The sequence below is a fragment of the Sardina pilchardus genome, chromosome 9 (assembly GCF_963854185.1).
Source record: "Sardina pilchardus chromosome 9, fSarPil1.1, whole genome shotgun sequence".
In the NCBI taxonomy this organism is placed as follows: Eukaryota; Metazoa; Chordata; class Actinopteri; order Clupeiformes; family Clupeidae; genus Sardina; species Sardina pilchardus.
In genome coordinates this window covers 27217083-27239324 of record NC_085002.1, presented here as the reverse complement: position 1 = coordinate 27239324, position 22242 = coordinate 27217083, and the positions used below count along the sequence as shown (strand labels likewise).

The following is a 22242-nucleotide window of genomic DNA, read 5'->3' as shown; positions in this document are numbered from 1 at the left end:
ACAGTATGTCTTTTAACTTTCACAGTAATTGGGTCTGACCGTATAGTAGTGGAACGCCAAACATACTGTATTAATGTGTGTGTGTGTGTGTCTGTGGTTGTAGAGCGGGACTGCCGTGACAAACAGAAGCTGATCGAGAGCCTGAAACAGATAGCGGAGAAGCTAAAGCAGGACTCGGAACGTCTGAAGAAAGATATCGGAGATAAAGAGATGGTCTGCTCAGTTTTACGGGTATGCACACATTTAACATCGTAATTTCTTATTTTAAAGCATTTATTATTATAAATTGATTCAACAATGTATCATCGTTGTTGTTGTTATTATTAGTTGTAGTTGTTTTAATAGTGGTAGCAGTCGTCATCAAATTATTATTACCTAGCATGCACAGCACAACTTTAGTTGAATTCTCTCTGTGCTGTCTCTGTCAGTCTCACTGTCTATGTAATGGCATTTGTGGCGATGGTAGATTGGATAGGACCGTAGCCAAGCCTTGTGTGTCTCAGACGTTATGTGCTCCTGCAGAAAGAACTGAGGAACCTGGAGAAGCAGCATCTGGACTCTCAAGCAGCCAAGGAAGAGGCGCGTCAGCTACGGGTCAGACTGAAGACCTACGAGAGGTACTCACTCACATCACGAACCTCACCTGCACTCCATCCATAATGTACTGAGTGAGGAATACTCAAGATTAATTTTCTACTGCAATTAATGTTTTAGTGCCTCTCTCTCTCACACACACACACAGACGCACACCTTCAGCTTGTTTCAAGCTTTTCATACCCACATTGGATGTGTACAGATATACATTTACATAGGATCTGATGTTTTACTTGTAAATAGATAGCGTTCTCATCATGCTTCGTTGTTTTGTGCATGTGCGTGTGCGTGTGCGTGTGTGTGTGTGTGTGCGTGTGTGTGTGTGTGTGCGCGCGCAGTTTAGATACAGTACTGCAGGGCCAGAGGGATGAGGTGGAAGCCATGATCTCTGACATGGGAGTCGGCCAGTCAGCTGTGGAGCAGCTCTCAATCTACTGCGTCTCACTCAAGAAGTAAGCACATTGACACAATTAAACACACACACACACACTGCACTTACTCCTCTTAGACAAAACGGTATGATGAATAAAGGGCCCCAAATATACATACACACTCGTTTCGTTTTTTCCCTCACACACAATGATTTTGTATGTGTGTGTTTAGGGAGTATGACAGCCTGAAAAGTAGCTTCCGCTCCACCAACGAGATGGTTGAGAAACTCAGGAGGGAGGTGTTCATTTCCAACAACAAGGTAGGTTGTGTATGTTTCTGTGTGTGTGTGTGTGTGTGTGTGTGTGTGTGTGTGTCTGAGTGGGAGAGGGGTTTGACAGCAAGAGCATGTTCACTCTTCAGCCTGTGTTTGTATGTTTCTGTCTTTGTGTATGGAGAAGGGGTTTGACAGCAAGAGTAACAGTGAGCATGAGCAAATTTAATCTTCAGCGTGTGTGTGTGTGTGTGTGTGTGTGTCTGTGTGTGTGTGTGTGTGTGTGTGTGTGTGTGTGTGTGTGTGTGTGTGTGTGTATGTATGTGTGTGTATGTTGCGAATGTTTGTCTGTTATACTTGGATGTATTGTGACACTGTTTTTTTGTTATATAGTTGCAGAAGGCCAATATAGAGGTGAACCGGACCAAAGAGGATATGCTCGCTGCCCAGAAGGATCTGACTAGTGCTGACAAAGAGATCACAGTATGTCAGACACACCATTCTACTACTGCCAACACAAGCTTGCAGATTTAGAGCAAATTTGTCATCTTAAAGTAAGACATTATGACGTGTTTATAAGCTGAACTGAGATGTGTGTTTGTGTTTGTGTTCAGAGTCTGAAGAAGAAAGTGGAGATTCTACAGAAGACCCTCAGCACGCCCACCCGCACCAACGATGCAATCAGCCGACTGGTGTTCGAGAGGTGTGTGTGTGTGAACTGTGAATGTGTGGATATGAGTGCATGATGCATACAGTATAGCCTCAAGCTGATGACTCGTGGGGCAACTCTTGGCAAACAATTTATTTTCTCATCATTAATCATCAGGCAAATTGTCATGATCGTCCAATCAGAATAAATGGAATTGGTCATGTGATTGCCCAGCACTCAAAAAGTTACCCCTTGTATCATCACCTTCAGACTAATGATGAACTTCAAAATTACATAATTTGTGTTCTTTCTACTGAATTTCCCATCTATTAGCCGCTTATGTATGGCTTATACATTGATTGTGCAAAATTTCTTCAGCTCTGAGGTTAATACACATAACAGGGACAGTTAGCATGGTATCATTATGGTTTTGTTTCTTTTAACATAAAACACTGTCCTGTACACAGTGCGGCTTATAAGCGGGAAATTACGGTAGTTTGGTGCTGAATGTGAACATTCCTGAGGTCCCAAAAGTCAGACTTTCTTTTTCGATTTTGCTTTTACAGTCCCGCCCCCCTGGAGCTGAAGCCCCGCCTCCGTCGGCCGGAGCACGATCAGGACGTTGACCTCAACCTGACCTTCGACGTGCCCACGCCCGAGCAAACTGAGCGCAAGCCCTCGCACAGCCACGCACCTGCCAAGAAGATGCGCCTGGACTCCACAGGGTTAGTCTGGACCTCGGGAACACACACTCTGCTTAACAGCACCTGCTGAATGCAGTGTTTCTCAAAGTGTGGTCTGCAAGCTGTCCCAAGTGGTGCGCGAGCAGACATGATGAAATATAATATAGAAATTAGTTTTTTTGCAATATTGAACCAACTCGTATGTAAATCCAAACAGTTCTTACAACTTATGTAACTTAAGCTATGCCAAGTGCAAAGACAATAAGTAAGGCGGGTAATTTAGTAGGCCTATTATGGTCTGTGTAATTATACTGTTGATACGGATTTTTAGGTAGGTGGTCTGTGAGTGTGTTTTTATTGGTTAAGTGGTCCTTGGTCTGAAAAAGCTTGAGAAGCACTGAGTTAATGCACATTTGAACTCTATCTTCTTGTTTCCTCATCATAGATCGTCACCACATCTTTCAGAGAATGCTTCTGAGACCAAGGTACATCCTACTGTCTTTTGAGGGAGAATCAATCAAGCTCCTGTTGTAGGCTGAGTGTGGTCATTGATTTGAATCAGGTGAAGTCTACTTGGTTCTAAACACAAGGCTTTTTCTGTGTGTGCTCCTGTACCTTGACACAGAAATCCCAAGTGAAGGATCCCACCGATCCATTTTTTCGGAACTCCCTACTGTTCCGGAAGAAAGCATTTGGAAGCATGCTAGATCCCCACAACAAACCTGGAGTGGTGAGACTTACTAACACACACATGTGACCGTCCACACACACACACACACACACACACACACACACTTTTGCCACACCTCATGCCATATACTAGGCTGGGTGAACCCTGCCTGAACTTACGGGGAATTTGAATTTCGCCCGGCAGCTCAGGCTGGAGACTAGCAGATCTATCTGCTCTGTTTACTGCTAAAACCTTTAGTAGAAACAAAGCGCCGCCTCCCCAGACTAATGTTCAATTTTAAAAGATTGAGCTTAGTATGGTGATAGCCAGACTAGCCATATACCTTAGTCACACAACTCCTCATGATAAACAAACACGTCATACACCTATACTCTTCACTTCCTTCCCCTCACACTTTTACACCCAACAGTGTATTCCTCCATACTCACATACACCCTACAGTGTATTTCTTCATACTCACATACACCCTATACGTTTACCCTTCATACTCACATACCCCCTATACGGTTACCCTTCATACTCACATACCCCCTATACGGTTACCCTTCATACTCACATACACCCTATAAGGTTTCCCTTCACACTTAACATAAGCTTGGCAAGATTAGACACAGAAGACATGGGTTCCAGGCAGCTACCACAGACCTGCCAACATGTACGCATTTTGCATAGAAGGCACGCATTTTGACCTCCTAGTAGGCTTGTATGATTCCATGTTCTAAACTACGCATATCGTTTGATCTCGCATTTTGTCAGTTTCAGTGAAGTTGTCACTGAAGTTGATTCTGCCGCTGAGCTACAAGGCCACAGGGTTGTACTCATAAAATTCTTTCAAGGTTGGCAGGTCTGCTACCGCCATGCGCCCTTGAGCAAGGCACTTCACCCGAGTTACACCAGCAGGACTGACCCCTGCGCCTGGTATCTGTGTAGGTCAATGTGGATGAAAGTGTCAGCTGAAGGCAAATAAAAAGATTTTGTTTCATGCTTAAATACACCTAACAGTACGTCCCTTCTCACTAGAACACACCTGACAGTACTCCCCTTCATTCATCCACGCATCCACCTGATGTCCCTTCATACTTCCATTGCCTAACAGTATTTGTCTGACATGTTCGGTATATTTTGGGGTTTTTTTTTCAGGTGAGGACAGGATATGATGGCCTGGGAGGAAGGACCAAATTTATTCAGCCTGTATCCTTCCATTGTTCTGCATCAGTGATGGTTTTGTTTCTCCCTGGATATGTCTTAAGGGCCATTCACACCAAGAACGATAACTACTGTATAACCATAACGATAAAAGCGTTCACACTGACCAACGATAAAAAAAGTCCTGTTAATAAATGTGATGGCAAAAATGTGATGGGTTCTGATTGGCTGTTAGCTGTTTATCGTTCTCAAAATCGTTCTGAAAGTGATCCCCAACGATATTGTGTTATTTCATGTCGTTGTCATTATAGTTTATGTGTGATCACAGTCATTCATATTAACAAGAGCGGTATTTGTTCATAGTTATTGTTACAGTTATCGTTCTTGGTGTGAACGGCCCTTTATTCAAAGAGTGACAGTGTTTTCTGCTCCCGATTTTCTTACCAGTGCAATGGTGATACTAGAGTAGGAAGAAGAAAGAAAAGAAGATTGTATTACATAAGTCTATGTCTGTGCCATGGGAGCAGTTGGTCACTTTTGATGTCTTTGGATGTTACTGCTACCTGTAGCCTACCCATTGGGTGCACTTGTTGTTCAGTGTGTTGAATAGGAACTCTTGGGTACGTTGTCAGGAAGAGCCAGAATCCACTGACACCACAGTGCCGTAATTTCTTGACTATTAGCCGCGGCTTACACATTGGTTTTGCAAAATTTCTTCAGCTATGAGGTTAATACAGGGGGGACAGTTAATATGGTGTTAATATGGTTTTGTTTCTTTTAACTTGCATAATGCTCTGTCCTGTGGCTTATATATATATAAGTCGCATTGTGTATAAGCCGCAGGACAGTGTTTTATGCTAGTTAAAAGAAACAAAACCATATTAACACCATATTAACTGCCCCCACTGTATTAACCTCATAGCTGAAGAAATTTAGCAAAATCGATATATAAGCCGCGGCTAATTGTCGGGAAATTACGGTAGTGCTTCAGGTGAATGGCCCGACTGGTCAGTTTTGAGAGGGCTTTTTCCTTGACCCATTGCCCTCACTGCAGTCTCCGCTGGCTGGGCTCCGACCGCTGGCTGTGAAGGCGAAGAGGAAGAAGGTTTCCCGTCCACCAATGGGAAGGCTCCCCACCAGTCTGACACTCGACAATTTCCTGGAGTGACTGAGCGAGCGAGGACATGGCCTGTGGCCAGCCCTGACACTGGCTGTGAACAGAGAGACATGCGCACGTACAGGAGTCTGGCTTGCATACGGTACACGGGCAAGTGCAAGCGTACAGTATAGGGGCACTTATGTGTGTGTGTGTGTGTGTGTGTGCGTGCGTGCGTCTGTATATGTTTATGATTTATTAACTACACAAAAAAACAGTTGTAGTCCTCAGCAGTATGATGTTTTGCTTTTTGCATTATGTGACCTAAATAACAGTTGACCCCGAAATGGATCTACGGACGCCTAACCACACAGGGCGGAGTCCTTTTTGGTGTTTACTGCTATTCGTGGACATCAGGTGATGAGCAAGCACGTTAGTCCTTACCATGCACAGAACCATCACCTGTAATACAAAGTAGATTGATTTTTTTATTTGAAGTCTGTCAACCATGCATTGATTGTAGATATTTTTATATATGAATTGTACAGCTGTTAAAAGTTTTAATAAAGTTGTTTTTTTCCCTAGAAATCCTGGACTGTTCTCTGTCTTAGATCAGTTGTGCATTCACTGGATGGTGCCATTGTTTTAGATCTATGATTTAAGACACCATAATTTGAAGAACAAAGTAGAATCCCTTGTTTTGAGTGATGGAACACAATAAGGTATTATCATGGGATTAACATATTTATTTGGGCATTTCCTAGTGATTTATGGAAGGTAACTGATTAACCTAGAAATCATATGCCAGGAAACGAAGGATGGAAAGCTTAAAGCTGTGAATGGATTCAAAGTTCATACAGTGTTAGTCTGTTGAAAAGCTCAATTTCATTGAGAGTTCTAAGCTTGTTATTTATACGCTGGAGAGAGTTTGATTAGGTGCCCGCCAATAGCAGGAAGACAAACTTAGGCTTTGCTGACGGTCTGCCTCGGCGCAGCCACGCGAGGGCGTTTTATGTGTTAGTTCTACGAATTTAAACTGACGATATATTCATAAACCGATGTATATTCACTTAAAGGTTGGCATCATTTTGTAGTGTATCCTTCTCTCTTTATGCTAGCATTGAGTATTTCATAGAATATTTTCGTAGATCGTAGTTTTTCGGTTTGAAAACCAGAGCCCCCGTCCAGTTTAGTGAGGCGTACACGGGGCATCCTCTTTACTTTCACCTTTCTTTTGGTTATAACAAACCAAATCGTCGCGTCCTCCCCACTGCCGTGAAAAGCATCGCTTACAATCTACGTAGGTGAATTTTCGAGCTCAAATAAAGGGTCTGAGCATGCGAAAAGTGTTTGCAAAGTGCCGTAAGAAAACACAACTTCACAGGCGCCCAGACTTTCCTTGTTGTTGTTCTCAATCACGTCCGCGCTCGCTGCATAAATCAAAGTAACCGCCCCATGAGCTAGGTGCATTCAATACCAGAGCCTACACTGCATTATCTTGCTTCACCAGATTTCATCATTCAGGATGGCAACCGAGAAGGTGGAAACCGTCCCCGAAACTGCTCCACCAGCCCCGGCTGCAGACAAAGCTAAGAAGGGAGTCATCAGCAAAGCAACGCCGGTGGTCGCGGGTGCAGCATCTGCTGCTAAAAAGAAGAAGAAGAAGAATAAGGGCGGTAAGAAGGGACAGCCGGGCAAATACAGCCAGTTGGTCATCGATGCAATCCGCACACTGGGCGAGAAAAACGGCTCATCCTTATTCAAGATTTACAAGGAAGCCAAGAAAGTCAGTTGGTTCGACCAGCAAAATGGAAGGATGTACTTGCGGTACTCCATTCGGGCACTGCTGCTGAACGACACCCTTATCCAGGTGAAGGGCTCTGGCGCCAACGGCTCATTCAAACTCAACAAAAAGAAATTTGAAAAGGCAGCTGCCAAGAAGAAGAGCCCAGCTAAACCAGCCAAAGCAGCTAAACCAGCCAAGGCAGCAAAGCCCGCAAAGAAACCAAGCAGCAAGACGGCGAAGTCCAGCGCGAAAGCGAGCCCCAAAAAGAAAGTCGCCAAGAAACCAGCGGCCAGCAAAAAGCCCGCAGCGGTCAAGACTGCACCTAAGGCGAAGAAGGCAGCAGTGAAGAAGGCAGCAGTGAAGAAAGCACCGGCTGCAAAAAAGACGACAAAGAAGACAAAGAAGTAAATCGAGAGCTTGATGTTGTCGATGAGAAAGACGAACTGTAACAAAATGGAGCGAACTGGTTCATTATTTTTATATTTTTGTATAAAACTCTTTGTTCATTCAAGGCGCGTGTGAAGGCTAGGCAGCGCTCATCGCATTCATTGAAGTCTTTTGTGTTACCCTACGAACCGTCGTATAGTTGCGGCAATTTAGGTCCCGTTTACCAAGCTATGGACGGAGTTATTGACCATGACCTTGTTCTCAGACTTGCTAAAATCATTCTGTGTTTATTCCAGACCAGTGTCAACTAGCCCTGCAGTTTACATTCCTTTGTATTTCTTTTGTTGAAGTGGGCGTGGCACATGAAATGTTAAACGACATAGCTTTCATTTTATACACAGGTGAAATGTTATTGTTTGTCATCTATCACAAATACAAACTTGTTGAATATGTTTACCTGAATGCATAAACCTGATCTGAAACAAATACCATGGCCATGTCTTGTAAATAAAGTATTGATTAACTGCCTAAGAAGCCTACTAGTCTTGGGTCTTTTGTTGCTAGAAGTAGGAAATATAGGCCTACTCATGTTTTTCCTATGTAGGCTGTGGTTTAAAGTGAAAATTAAACAAATGGGTTCTATGAAATTCACACTGACAGGGAGCCGAGTAGACTTGCCCTACCTACACAAAATTCAAATCACAATCCTCGACCCTGATAGGTGGAGAGTCAACTCCTCTTGGCTCTGGGCGTTGCGGAAGAGATTTGTGTAGGAGGGTCTCTGTTGGGCCTTGATTCAAGATGATTCCTGAAGATGGCTATACTTTTCTGGAAGTAATGATGGTCAATAAGCCTATGGTTTTAAATAGGAAATGTCATAATGTGACTGCAGATAATACATGTAGACCCAGGTCTACCTTTTTATCTCATTTGTCATAGATGGTAGGCCCATAACCAATTACTGCAGTGCAAAATTCTTCATTAGGGATAATTGCATCCACTTAGCCTAAAGTTGAATGTTTCTTCAAAAGTGCACTATTTTTTTCCCCCTGGACTTCAAGTGCAACAAACAGTTTAACCGGTTGTTAGAGATAACTACACCATAGGAAAAGGGTCTGACAATGACTAAAAATATTCTGCCAGTGTGTTTTTGTAGTCGCTGGTCAACCCCTCATTCATGCAGTGCAATTATGATTCCTGTGTTGTCTTGATTTCCTGATTGCTTGATGCAATTTAGCTTTCTACCAACCTACATTGAACACCTTTGCTTGTTTGTTGTATTCAGGGCAGGTGTAAATATCAAATCATTAAATGAAAAGTAACATATATTCCAAATCATTGTAATGATTCTGAAAATCAATATAACTCCAAACTTGTTTAACAGATAAATACCTAATAATTACAAACCCTCCACACTAATAACACACATTGATCAACAAGGAAAACAAATGGACCATTAAGAAAAAAACGGTTTCGAGTAGAGACATGAAAATATGAAACAAGAGACACAGGTGGGACCTACATAATAAATGTTAGCTGAAGGCTATATGTCATGAGCATCAAGGTATTACCTTATATGGAAGTGTGTTGGCAAGCTGATCATGGGAAATTATAGTCTATGGAATATAACTATATGACAGAAATTGCTTGAAAGTATACATTCTAAATGCCCACAGGCGTTATACATGTGATAAAAACAACATCTCAAAACACATAACTGTATTTTGTATAGACTACTATCAAACTTGCTGGTTTACGTTTTGCAGTCCTCCCCGAGTTGGGGGCTAATGGTATATTCTCAGCGTTCCTTTTCACGGAAGTTCCGACAGCTTCCATAGACAGCTTCAGCTGTACTTCCGCCTTCGGATTTTTCAGCGAAAACACAGAAATGGTAAGCTTGAAAGCTATCTTCATTAATTTCCGACTGACCATTTCTTGACATAGATTGCTTTGAAAACATTCACATGATAATGAGGATATATACATTCCTAGGGCGTAAAAAGATTTGTCAGCTAGCTACAATAGAGCATCCATTACACACCCTAATTCTTGCTAACATAGCTAGCGATGATTCTCCATTGCATTGAACACGTATTGTATCTAACGTTAGATAGAAGTTAAGAAATAAAGACTCGAAACACCAGAGAACTCTCTGCAACAATATTTGCGATGCTGTTCAGTCTCACATTTGTTACTTCGATTGAAGTAACATCTCGTGTTCATGTAGGATGCACTACAGACATGCATTTTAGCTTGGATTTGGTCAAATCTGGGGCATATGATATTAAATGTGTGTCTGTCTCTTTTTGCAGACTGCGACACTGCGTCCGTACTTGAATGCGGTGCGTGCTACACTTCAGGCCGCCCTATGTTTAGAGAACTTCTCCTCTCAGGTAGTTGAACGTCACAACAAGCCTGAAGTGGAGGTTCGGTGAGTATATCTTACAGAGGTTGACATGATTAAGGTGGTGTTGTATAGCCATTACATTCCACATAACCCCCTCCCCCATTTACTGCTTGTTACAGGAGTAGCAAAGAGTTGCTTTTACAGCCAGTCATCATCAGCAGAAATGACAAAGAGAAGGTTTTGATAGAGGGCTCCATCAACTCTGTGCGTGTTAGCATCGCTGTTAAACAGGTTGGTACTGACATACATGCACACACACACCATCAGAATATGAATATAACATGTATTCTGCATCAGAGGGATCTCTGAGAGAGTTGCTTTTTCCTTCACAGCCACTTGTATACAGGTCTATGAAGTGACTGCTATGATTTACATGGTTAAAAGAGCTGAGCTTTTCATAAGTGGGATTGTCATAAGCAAGAGTGAATTCTTACTATGCTTGTGTCATTTGAAGTAGTCAAAAGATGCCCATATCCAGCACCTGTCGGAAGTTGTATAGAAAAAGCGTTGTGTCTGCTAAATGTAATGTAATGTAATGCTTGTGTGTTTGCTCTTGTAGGCTGATGAGATTGAGAAGATCCTCTGCCATAAGTTCATGCGCTTCATGATGATGAGAGCAGAGAACTTCTTCATCCTGCGGAGAAAGCCAGTGGAGGTAAAGGGGCTGGGCAGGGAGGAGGAGGAGGAGGGAATGGAGGCTGTTTGAGATTTTAGTCTGAGAGAGCTCCTTGCACAGGTTAGGTGTAGTTTCATACGGACGACAGGACATACACACTGGGGTCCTGCTCGAGCAGCAGAGAGATCCCTGAGTGGTACGTACTGTCTACGATGACAGCCGGCCTCTGAAGCTCCTGGTGGAAATGACAGTTCTGTTATCCATGAGCTGAGCACTTATAGCAACTACCTAAACAACGACACCAGGATTGTATGATAAACATTCAAAGTTGGATCGAGCACCGTTATTGCGTCATCCGGAACTTTTATGCAAGCCGGGACAAGGGGCTAAAAGGTCCGGTCTGTAGCTGTGTTCGAAAATGTTCACTCGTTCACTATTAGAATTCTTGACCTGCACTCTGTTTGTCAAAGTCAGTGGATTGCTCCTCATGGTCCTCTAGCTGTCTTTGCAGTGTTTGCGCTCAAAAACTCCAGTATTCATACTCAATCCTGACTCTGTAAATGGGACAGAAAAGGGTGCATAATTTGATTGCAACTTTCATTTGTTCCCTGTCCGTCTGTCATTGATCAATGGGAAATTCCTGCAGTACAGTAGGAAAATAAGATAACTGTAGATGCTTGAGTGTGTGGAACTGTGGGAAATGCGATTGGACACACAAATCAACTGTGTTTTGGAAAATTAAATTACAGACGCATGCATTATGCATATGTGTATATAGCTTTAGTAGCAGAAGGTGTGACCATAGCAACTTCTTGGAACTGCTTGTGTGTGTGTGTGTGTGTGTGTGTGTGTGTGTGAGACATTTATATTGTAGCATTAGCTATTGTTGAGACCTCACAGATCAAATGCTTATTTCTCCACCATTACCTGCATCACTGTATTTAAGTATGCCTTAAATAGCGCACATCTGCAGATAAAACCCTGACCTACAACACGGCTCGGCACATACTGTAGCCATATTCAGCACAGGCACTTTTACATAGCCACAGTTAAACCCTCCTCTTGCATTCCCCATAGTTCCACCCACCCAAGCATCTACAGTTATCTTTTTTTTCTCTTACTGTACTGCAGGAATTTCCCATTGATCAATTTGACAGACGGGGAACAAATGAAAGTTGCAGTTGTATATGCACAGAGGAACCCTGTACCTCCCTCCAGAGTTTACAGTATAAGCAAGCATATAATCAGGGTTCCACAGATAAAATCCTCTCTTGTTACTTAGGGATTTGGTTAGACTATAACTTCAACTTAACAGTCTCTTCTGTATATAGTAAGTCTTACCAAAGAAGAGTTTCAAAGGCACACTACTTATTAACTTAAAAAAGCCTTTATTTTTGGGGGCTTACGCATTGCGACAACAATGTCTTCCTCAGAGCTTACACAGTGCCTCTCTCCTCTCTTGTTAACCATCTCTCTCCCTCTCTCTTCCCTGAAGGGCTATGACATTAGCTTTCTCATCACAAACTTCCACACGGAGCAAATGTACAAGCACAAACTGGTGGACTACGTCATCCACTTCATGGAGGAGATCGACAAGGAAATCAGCGAGATGAAGCTGTCCGTCAACGCCCGCGCTCGCATCGTCGCCGAGGAATTCCTCAAGAATGTGAGTCTCTTGACTTCTCCTGTCTTTTCTTGTTCTTTTCGTGTCCTCAAGCGTCACGCGAGTCTGCAACGGCCCAGAGCCTTATTTAGAGATGGCAGCTGTTTCAAGTGGTTTTTGACTCTTTTTCCGTGTTTTTTCCGTGTTGGAGTTTGTTTTCAAGTTGAGTTGTTTTTCTTTTTCTCCACAGTTCTGAGAAACAATAGTGTCTGCAGTCTGCGCACTGGCCATGTGACACTCAACACCCGAGGTGACTAAGGGATATACAAGGTGCCTCTGAGACAGCAACGCTACTCTACACAATGACAGACTTGCCAACCATGGAGCGGGAGATCGACTCCAACCCTGTTTGAGTTGCATCAGCGTGCAATTGCACTGTCCGGTAGCAACTTAAGAGCCATAATGAATCCTTTAGTCCCTCACTTCACTCAACTCGCTCTGCTCCAGCTCAAGGCTTGTCTGTCAAACCAGTTAAGCACTGTGATAATTGCCAGTGTACCACAGTTTTTACGAACAGTTATCATATGTAACAGAATGTCATTCACCCGCATTGTCGTGACACCCCCTTCCCCACCAATTTAGACATCTGATGCCACTCATGGGTCAAGGTACACACAAGACCAAATTTCCTCCCGTCATTCTAATGGATGTTCTTCTGTTTTATATAAAAGATAATATATGCATGTGTACTACAATGTTCCTTAGTTTATTTTGTTATGAAAATATGTCATCATATCAGGAAAGGAAGTCTATGTGGAATAAGTATAAAATAAGGAAAATGTTGTGCGTGTGTGCGCATGTGTTTGTGTGTGTGTGTGTGTGTGTGTGTGTGTGTGTGTGTGTGTGTGTGTATGTGTGTGAGAGTGAAACTGAGGTAAAATACCTTAGGCTTCTGCGCTTGTGATGCACTCAGATGTAGACTGGACATTCCAAAATTCAGAAGCTGACCAGAGAAAGCTTAGCTGTTTGGTCAGAGAGTAAAACTTTGAATACAAAAGCTATTAACACCCCATGCTTTGTAATGTAATTCATTTTTCATCGTTTTCTACTTTATGCAATAAATGTTTACGCACAGTGACCAAATTTCCTCTCCGTGTAGTTTTTTCCCCTCTTACATTGTGCATTTATGTCATGGTTAATTACATTGACATCAGAGCACACATCAGTGAGGATGTATGTTATACCTAACTTTTTCCATGAATGCCCAAATTATGAAAGCCAATTATTATACATTTCAGATATAGTAACTACCACCACCTGCATTGCTTAGGCGAGGTAATGCACCAAAATGAAATTGCAGAAAGATGGGTAGCGCATAAACTGTAGGTGGCGGTAGTGTTTCTTTGGAGTAAGCTGCCAATTTAACAGCGAAAGGAAACGACGGAGAACAAGAGTGCAAAGTGTAAACACAAGGCTATGGCTGACGAGAGGGGTGGAGGCGACAACAACAACATTGAGGATAATATGGGGAACCAACTGCAGCTCCTGCCGGGTGAGAAAGTTTAAAAAACAATTTGTTGTCTAGGCCCGTGCGCTGAAATCTGTTGCCATTGCTAAAATGAGCATTTTGCACGTTATTAGGCTCTGAAATTCATAGACGTCATTTGAGAGGAGTTAGCTAGCTAACGTTTGCGTAGCTACACAATACGGATGATCTACTACTGTACATATTGCAAGTTACACTTGCATACAGTTAGGCCATTCCTTTGCAGCCTCCTCACTGTTAACTAATCTAGCTAAAGTGTTGACATTTTACAGGATGTTCATGCGTAATTCTGCGTGCGTCTTTGGTGAGGGCGCTTCTGTTAGCCAGCAAGTAATTGGCTTTGCATTACAAGACAGTGACTTGTGCATTCAATCACATGGCGTCATGTGAGAACTGACAGTTGCTGAAGTTCCATTTGGAATCATTTCACCAAAAACTTACATTAATCACACACACCAGATACATCTCTGGGACTGAAATAGGAGCCTTATTTTAAAAACGAAAGTGAAATCGTATCGTGGAATTTTTATTGGATTTTATGCACTTCTTCCTGTAGAAAATGAAGAGGACGATGATGACTTAGAGATGGAAGATCGGGATAGTGATGAGGCCGAAAAGCCCAACATTATCAACTTTGACCCCAGTCTGCCAACATCACATGCAGTAAGCAAGCATCTGATCTCTCTCTCTCTCTCTCTCTCTCTCTCTCTCTCTCTCTCTCTCTCTCTCTCTCTCTCTCTCTCTCTCTCTCTCTCTCTTTCTCTCTGTGTGTGTGTGTGTGTGTGTGTGTGTGTGTGTGTGTGTGTTTGAGAGGGAGGGGAAGACATTTCCCAAGGTGTGACAGTCTGAAACAGTCTGATTGATGTTGTCTGTTGAAGATTAAATGGCGCTTGCTTGGCATTTATATTTAAGCACACACAAATAAATGTCTCTGTGTGTCTGGCTGAACAGTACTTGGGCGCAGACATGGAGGAGTTCCATGGGCGCACGGTGCACGATGAGGAGAGTTTCCAGGTGCTGCCGGTTCTCCCCCACGCGGCGCTCATGCTGATCCCCGGTCAGACGGTTCCCCTGCAGCTCTTCAGGCCGCACGAGGTCAGCATGATACGCAACCTCATCACCAGGGACCGCACCTTCGCCGTGCTGGCATACGGGTAACGAATGCCCCGTCACACATGAACAGGAGCACGCGAGCACACACACACACACACACACACACACACACACACACACACACACACACACACACACACACACACACACACACACACACACACACACACACACACACACACATGTACATATGAAAACACACACATATGAAAACACACACATACGAAAACACACACACACACACACACACACACACACACGAAAATGTACTCGTTACCCAATTAGAAATCACATGTGAATACACACATACATTCATTGCATCTTGGTAAATTTGTTCTGCGGTAGTATACTGGTTTATTTAACGGGCAGCGGAAGCTGTATTGTGAACAATAATGAATGAATGGATATTAATTAAAGAGGACATAGAATGGATGAATTGAGTATTGCACTGTGTTCTCTGATGTTAAAATAGTATATATTCAACTTTGATTTAAACAAAATAAACTCAATTGCAATTTTACAAGACTTATTAAAACCATATATTTAGGCTGGGTATTGAAATGGTCTGTTTGACTAAATGGCACCCTCTTTGGCAACCCCAATTGAACTTCAATGGCTTTGCTATGTCTGACATCACAAGCAGGCTCTTTTCTAATTTGCCCATTTTTTAGTGTCTATTTCTAAGTTCAAGATTTTCATATGAAGGAGGGCTCAACCATGCCTCATGTTCATGATAGCTCTTTGTTTATGCACAACCTCTGACCCTAACCCATAATTAATAAAAACCAAGAAAAAAATGATTTCCATTCTATGTCACCTTTAACCTTTTCGGCGGAAAGTGAAAATTCTAATGTCACATGTTGCAGTGTTTTATGACACATGCCCTGGTGTGTGTGTGTGTGTGTGTGTGTGTGTGTGTGTGTGTGTGTGTGTGTGTGTGTGTGTGTGTGTGTGTGTGTGTGTGTGTGTGTGTGTGTGTGTGTGTGTGTGTGTGTGTGTGTGTGTGTGTGTGTGTGTGTGTGTGTGTGTGTGTGTGTGTGCGCGTGTGTGTGCGTGCGTATGCGCAGCCCTAGTGAAAGCGGTGAGCAGCAGGAGGCAGAGTTTGGCACGACAGCAGAGATCTATGCATTCCGAGAGGAACAGGAGTACGGCATTGAGACTGTGAAGCTAAAAGCTATTGGTCGCCAAAGGTTTCGTGTTCACGAGCTTAGGACCCAGGCTGACGGGTTCGTAAATACACACACACACACACACACACACACACACACACAAAGCTGATCGTCTAAATTATTCAATACTATGTTCCCCCTCCATCACTCTTCTGTACAGACTGTAGATATGCTGCTAACTGATGGGGTTTACAAGTGTTAGCACACACATGTTCCACACGTCAGCCTTTTCCGTACATACATTTCTCCCTCACTGCACAGGCCTGTCCTCTCCTCCTGAGCACTCTGGTTTGTGTGTGTGTTTCAGGATTCGGCAAGCGAAGGTGCAGATCCTTCCGGAGCGAATCTTACCTGATCCTCTGTGTGCCCTACAGCTGCTCTCCCGCCTGCACATACACAAGCAGAGCCAACACTGCATTGGCAACAGACAGGTAATGTGTACAGATGCATACATCATTATTTATATATACTATATACAGTACAATATATAATATGTATTATATATATCACCTATATACAGGTATATACAGGTAATGTGTACAGATGCATACATAACTATTTTTTATATACAGTGCCTGAAAGTCATCATACCCCTTTGAAATAGTAACTTTTTTTGTCTTACAGCCTGAAATCAAAACCCATTTAAAAAAAAACATTTTCCCAGTTTTATTTAGCTGTACAACATCAAAATAATGAATAAAAAAAACAACGGTTCTGAAAAGTAATAAATGATTAGAAACTAGCATAACAGGGTTGGAAAAGTCATGATACCCCTGATTTAATACTTTATAGAGCTTCCTTTTGCTGTCATTACAGCCGTCAATCTGTTTGGATATGTCTCTATTAGCATTGCACACCTAGACTGGGGAATATTTGCCCAATCTTCCATGTAAAATTGTTAAAATTCAGTCAAATGCTGTGGGGAATGGCGATGGACTACTCTCTTCAAGTCAATCCACAGATTTTCTGTAGGATTTAAGTCATAGCTCTGACTTGCATGGCCACTCAAAGACACTCACCTTCCTATCCTTAAAGGGACACTTCACCGATTAGCATTAAGCTTTGTATCTTTAGAAAACCAGTCATGTTTTTGAATGGTCGTGCATCATTCCCTCAGTTTGCCTTGCGATGGGAGAAATACGGATTTCAATGAAGCCCATGAATAGGACTTCCTGCTTTCAATTATGTAAAATGATGATTTTTACATCATTGAAAGCAGGAAGTCCAACATTGAATTCTGTATTTCTCCCATCTCAAGGCAAACTGAGGGAATGATGCACGACCATTCAAAAACATGACTGGTTTTCTAAAGATACAAAGCTTAATTCTAATCGGTGAAGTGTCCCTTTAAGCCACGGCTTTGTTCTTTTGGCAGTATGTTTAGGATCATTGTCGTGTTGGAAGGCGAATGATCTACCCGTCTTCAGCTGTCTAGCAGAGGGACGCAGGTTTTCCTCAAGAATTTGGGCGTACTTGGCAGCATCCATTTTACCTTCTATCCTGACCAATTGCCCAGTCCCCGCTGAAGAGAAACATCCCCACAACATAAAGTTTCCCCCACCATGCTTCATAGGAGGTATGGTGTGTTTTGGGTGGTGTACTGTGTTTGGTTTTCAACCAAACATAGCGCTTGGAGTTCAATGCAAAAACACATCTGGAATATTTTGCTACCATGTGGAAAAAGGTTTTATGGTCAGATGAGACTAAGATTGAACTTTTTGGACTGAACTCCAGGCGCCAACCAAACACAGTTCACCACCCAAAACACACCATACTGTTGATCATCTGTCCATCATCGTATAAAGCCTGCCCTGACAATTTGATTGGTCCGAACAGCTCTGGTTCGAGCATAGTTGCGCCACAAGGGAGCAATGCCAGACCGAACTTCATCGACCTCAAATGTTATGGGCGGGGCTAAGTTCGGCTGATACCAAGGCTAATGATAGAGCAGAATATGAGATGGATGTACCTCTCTCTGAAGGTCTCTCATTCTCTCTCTCTCTCTCCCTCTCTCTCTCTCATTCTCTTTCCCTCTCGCTCTCACACAGAAGAATCTCCGTTGTGCCAGTATGACACAGTGGCCTCCCTGGGTCTATGCACTTTATGATTCAGTAAGTTATTTTTACACTTACATGTTGCTGTGTAGGAAAAGGGATTAGTCTATTATGTTTAAACTGTTTGAAGAGGTTCATATTTAAATTTAGTGTCATAGCAGAAATAGCAGACATGTGCAGTGTGGCCCCAGCCGTGGCGCAACAGGCTGGGGCACCTGCACCGCACGCCGGCAACCCGGGTTCGATTCCCGCCCAGTGGTCCTTTCCGGATCCCACCCCAGCTCTCTCTCCCACTCACTTCCTGTCATTCTCTCTACTGTCCTGTCCAATTAAAGGCATAAAAAGCCCAAAAAATAACCTTTTTAAAAAAAAAGAAATGTGCAGTGTGTGAACTGGTTAAGTCATGTATCATGGTCTGTAGCATACGTTTTTGCTTTCAGTTTTTTCTCTCTGCTCCCTTATTGAATTGCTTAAGTTTGCATGTCCTTGGCTGCATTCTCCTTTGCTGTCGGATTTGCTCGGTCAGGCCTTCACCTTTGTAAGAAATGTTTTCGTGTTTCAGGACACACTTATGAAAAGGGTAAAGAAACAGCTTCACGAGTGGGATGAGAATCTCAAAGATGAATCCCTTCCTACGAATGCTATAGGTACCACACACACACACACACACAGACACACACACAGACACACACACACACACACACACACACACACACACACACACACACACACACACACACTCACTTACATACACCCACACAAATCCAACCTCCAAAACTCTGTGGTAACTCTGTCCTTCTCTCCTCCCTCTGTAGATTTCTCCTACAGGGTTGCTGCCTGTTTGCCCATAGATGATGCTCTAAGGTTGCAGCTCCTGAAAATTGGCAGTGCCATCCAGAGGCTACGCTGTGAACTTGACATCATGGACAGGGTGTGTGTGTGTGTGTGTGTGTGTGTATGTATGCTTACTTTATGTGTACTATTACAAGGCTACAAGGAGGTTTATTTGTCACATGCATGAAAATGCGATCATAAAACATTTATGACTTTATGACTGTTTACCAAACATGTACCGGAATATGTAAGTATTGTTGATCAACACACTGTACAAATCAATTTTGTGAAAGCATTGTGAAAGTTCCATGAATGTAATGTGCCTCGATAGTGAAATAACTCCACTGAGATTTGCATGTGTACGGTGATGCTTTGTTTATGCTGCCACCTGGTGGGGAAGGGATGCCACAACTGTCCATGTCTGATATTGACTTTGATATGGATATTTAAATTTTGCAGCTATATTAACTATTTGTAACTATTGTAACTATTTGTAACCTACACAACCTGACTGTTGTGCCCATCACTCTGCATACCACTCGTGCCTACATTGTGACATTGTAACGTAGGTGAAAAACCTCAATGGCTGCTTGTATTGCTTAGCCACTATCTCAAGTTGTCATGGTGAGAGCATTTGCATCTGTAGAAGTAAACACTGAGAGCGAGGTCAGTCAGTTGTTGATAGGCCTAGTGCAAGGTCATTTCCTTTGACCTCTGACCTTACTGTGTGCGGAGGTGTAATTCTAACGTTTACTGCTTTATTGCTCCTGCAGTGCACATCTCTCTGCTGTAAGCAGTGTCAAGACACAGAGATCACAACTAAAAGCGAGATTTTCAGGTGAGCTGCCTGCCAACCTCACATCATCAGCTGTTCCCATATGACCCCTGGTACTAACATCCTAGGTGTACTAACATCTTTGTGATAACATCTGAGGTGTGTTAACATCTTAGGTATACTAGCATCTTAGGTGTATTAACTACGAGAGGAGGTTACAAGCCCAAGGGTTGTAGTGAATGAATGCAAAACAGAAGAAACCAATTAGAATCTGAGAAAAATACAGACAAGACACACTTTAGTACCAACCAAATACAGACTGGATGGCTGAAACCAGACCTGACTAACTCCACACTCTCGTCCCCTGCAGCCTGTCTCTGTATGGACCTATGGCGGCGTATGTGAACCCCCATGGCTACGTGCATGAGACCCTGACAGTCTATAAAACTACCAACCTTAATCTGATTGGACGCCCTTCAACCCTACACAGCTGGTTTCCGGGGTAAGTCCTTGTGGATCTCTGTGTTCGTTTTGTTTGATTGTGGGACGTGACCTTTGCGAAATGGTCAGGTTCAAGCATGCATATACACTATCATAACTGTGTCTGTAAGCCCATGTATTTGCAAGTAAATGGATAATCGGGCCTGTAGAAAGTGAATACCTAGAATGCCAACAAGAACGATATCTGTGTGTGTGTGTGTGTGTGTGTGTGTGTGTGTGTGTGTGTGTGTGTGTGTGTGTGTGTGTGTGTGTTTGCATCTAGATACGCTTGGACCATTGCACAGTGCCGGACGTGCGGATCTCACATGGGCTGGAAGTTCACGGCAGTGAAGAAGGACTTGAGCCCCACTCGCTTCTGGGGCCTGACCCGCTCCGCTCTGCTACCCACAATCCCACACGGCGAAGAGGGCCTGGAGGGCTCCCGCGTGCTCTGCCTCTGACCTTATGACCTCTACACTGGTCCTTGACCTTGACCTTGACCTGCAACCTGATTCTGACCCCGCATCACACATTACTCTCGCCCCTCGTCTTAGCCCACCTCTTTAAGATCATCATCACACAGTTGGACAATCAGAGTGTGCAGGACAAGTGAATATGTATCACTGGGTAGAGGAGGAAAAAGCAAACGGGGATATCAAGAGAGTTCTAGTTGACATCTGCACATCTGTTGTTATCTCTGATCTGTCTCCTGACACCAGGCCAGCCCATATCGGTATTTTGGTGAATCTAACTTTGTCAAATAACACAGTGGACTGCCCTATCCATCCGCAGGCTTGTGCACAGTCTAGCTTTAGTCCACCCGCACGCATGTGTGCCTGTAAGTCGGGGATGTGCCATGTTGTTTCTTTAGTTTTGTTTTAAATCAGAGCGTATGATTTGATGCTATCTCATGATGTTGATGCAGTTTTGATGGGAAGTCCAATGAGATATGAGAATCAACCATGAGCCAGAGATAGGAGGTGGTGGCTCGGTAATTCACCCTGATTGACTTACAAAGGGACTAAGTGCAGAGTTTTTATATGGGGGAAGTTTTTTCTTCTATAATTATTATATTTTTGTATTTATGTGGTTAGTGTCCATCAAAGCCAATTTCATTGGAAAAGGTGAGTGCCTCTCACATGAGTATTGAGAACATATTAAAACATATCGCTGTGAAAAAATCATTAAAACAGTACTCTGAAATACAATATACACTCAGAATGTCTCACAGACCTCTGCTAGATTAATCAAATGGCAAACATGCACACAAACCCATGGCATATTGTTAAAGGATGTAAGATTTATTTGTGTGAAAAGTCATAAACATAGCGCTGAAATGCTATTGCTTCCAGTGTTGTTTTTGTTTGTAAAGGAGACGTTGATGCACTAGTTTCAAGCATTGACTGTAGAAATAGGTTTCTACTATGACTTTAATACGACAGGTTGCCTACTTGGATAGGCGCACATGCATATTCGATTTATTTTTTATTTTTTTATTATTAATTCTGCATGTACAATACACATGGCTCAAAGTTATACATAAGAAATTCATGTACAATATTGCAATAAACATTCAAAACAAACAAAACAAAAGAAAAACACACAAATACATACTAGGGCTTGGAAAGTAAATCAGATTCTGTTACTCTGTTCCAGAGTTGCATAGCATTAGAATTCATAACTTTCAGGGCTTTTGAAACCCACTAAAGGTAGGCTTCACTTTTAAGTATCTACATTTATGTATGAAAAATGTACACAGGATGACAATTACATTGACCAGGAGATCATCATTTTCATTGATCATCATAGACTAGAGAGTCCATAATGTCCTTTGAGTCAAAGGCAAAGCTACCTAACATACAACGGATGGAGCCAGTTATGAAGATCAAGCCACAAAAACTCAACATGTACAGTGGACAAACAGGTGTTCAACAGTTTCTAGCTCATCACAAAACACACAATTATCAGTC

At 42.8% G+C, this 22242-nt stretch overlaps 4 protein-coding genes across 5 annotated transcripts in view; all 4 read left to right on the top strand.

Annotated features, from left to right (window-relative positions):
- The window catches only part of traip (TRAF-interacting protein), a 7654-nt gene extending 1571 nt beyond the window's left edge, over positions 1–6083 (top strand). For both annotated transcript variants that reach the window (XM_062544501.1, XM_062544500.1), the window contains exons 6-16: positions 104–231; positions 523–617; positions 933–1046; positions 1198–1285; positions 1631–1720; positions 1852–1940; positions 2453–2611; positions 3015–3054; positions 3195–3299; positions 4401–4451; positions 5461–6083. In XM_062544501.1, the coding sequence (XP_062400485.1) occupies positions 104–231; positions 523–617; positions 933–1046; positions 1198–1285; positions 1631–1720; positions 1852–1940; positions 2453–2611; positions 3015–3054; positions 3195–3299; positions 4401–4451; positions 5461–5574 (1073 nt within the window). In that variant the 3' untranslated portion in view covers positions 5575–6083. The remainder of the gene's footprint in view (positions 1–103; positions 232–522; positions 618–932; positions 1047–1197; positions 1286–1630; positions 1721–1851; positions 1941–2452; positions 2612–3014; positions 3055–3194; positions 3300–4400; positions 4452–5460) is intronic.
- Positions 6084–6957: 874 nt separating this feature from the next.
- Positions 6958–8209, top strand: LOC134091826 (histone H1.10). The gene has a single exon (XM_062544502.1). It carries the CDS (start codon positions 7028–7030, stop codon positions 7694–7696), a length of 669 nt encoding a protein of 222 aa, XP_062400486.1. The 5' UTR covers positions 6958–7027; the 3' UTR covers positions 7697–8209.
- A 1212-nt stretch (positions 8210–9421) lies between these two features.
- Positions 9422–13444, top strand: arpc4 (actin related protein 2/3 complex, subunit 4). The gene is made up of 6 exons (XM_062544499.1): positions 9422–9566; positions 9988–10106; positions 10202–10313; positions 10642–10737; positions 12194–12364; positions 12552–13444. The coding sequence occupies exons 1-6, from the start codon at positions 9564–9566 to the stop codon at positions 12555–12557; spliced, it is 507 nt and encodes a 168-aa protein (XP_062400483.1). The 5' UTR covers positions 9422–9563; the 3' UTR covers positions 12558–13444.
- A 308-nt stretch (positions 13445–13752) lies between these two features.
- crbn (cereblon) lies at positions 13753–21612 on the top strand. Its single transcript, XM_062544498.1, has 11 exons — positions 13753–13853; positions 14404–14510; positions 14799–15001; positions 16028–16186; positions 16437–16560; positions 18178–18240; positions 18746–18830; positions 18999–19114; positions 19791–19855; positions 20163–20294; positions 20556–21612. The coding sequence occupies exons 1-11, from the start codon at positions 13778–13780 to the stop codon at positions 20731–20733; spliced, it is 1308 nt and encodes a 435-aa protein (XP_062400482.1). The 5' UTR covers positions 13753–13777; the 3' UTR covers positions 20734–21612.
- Positions 21613–22242: the final 630 nt, after the last annotated feature.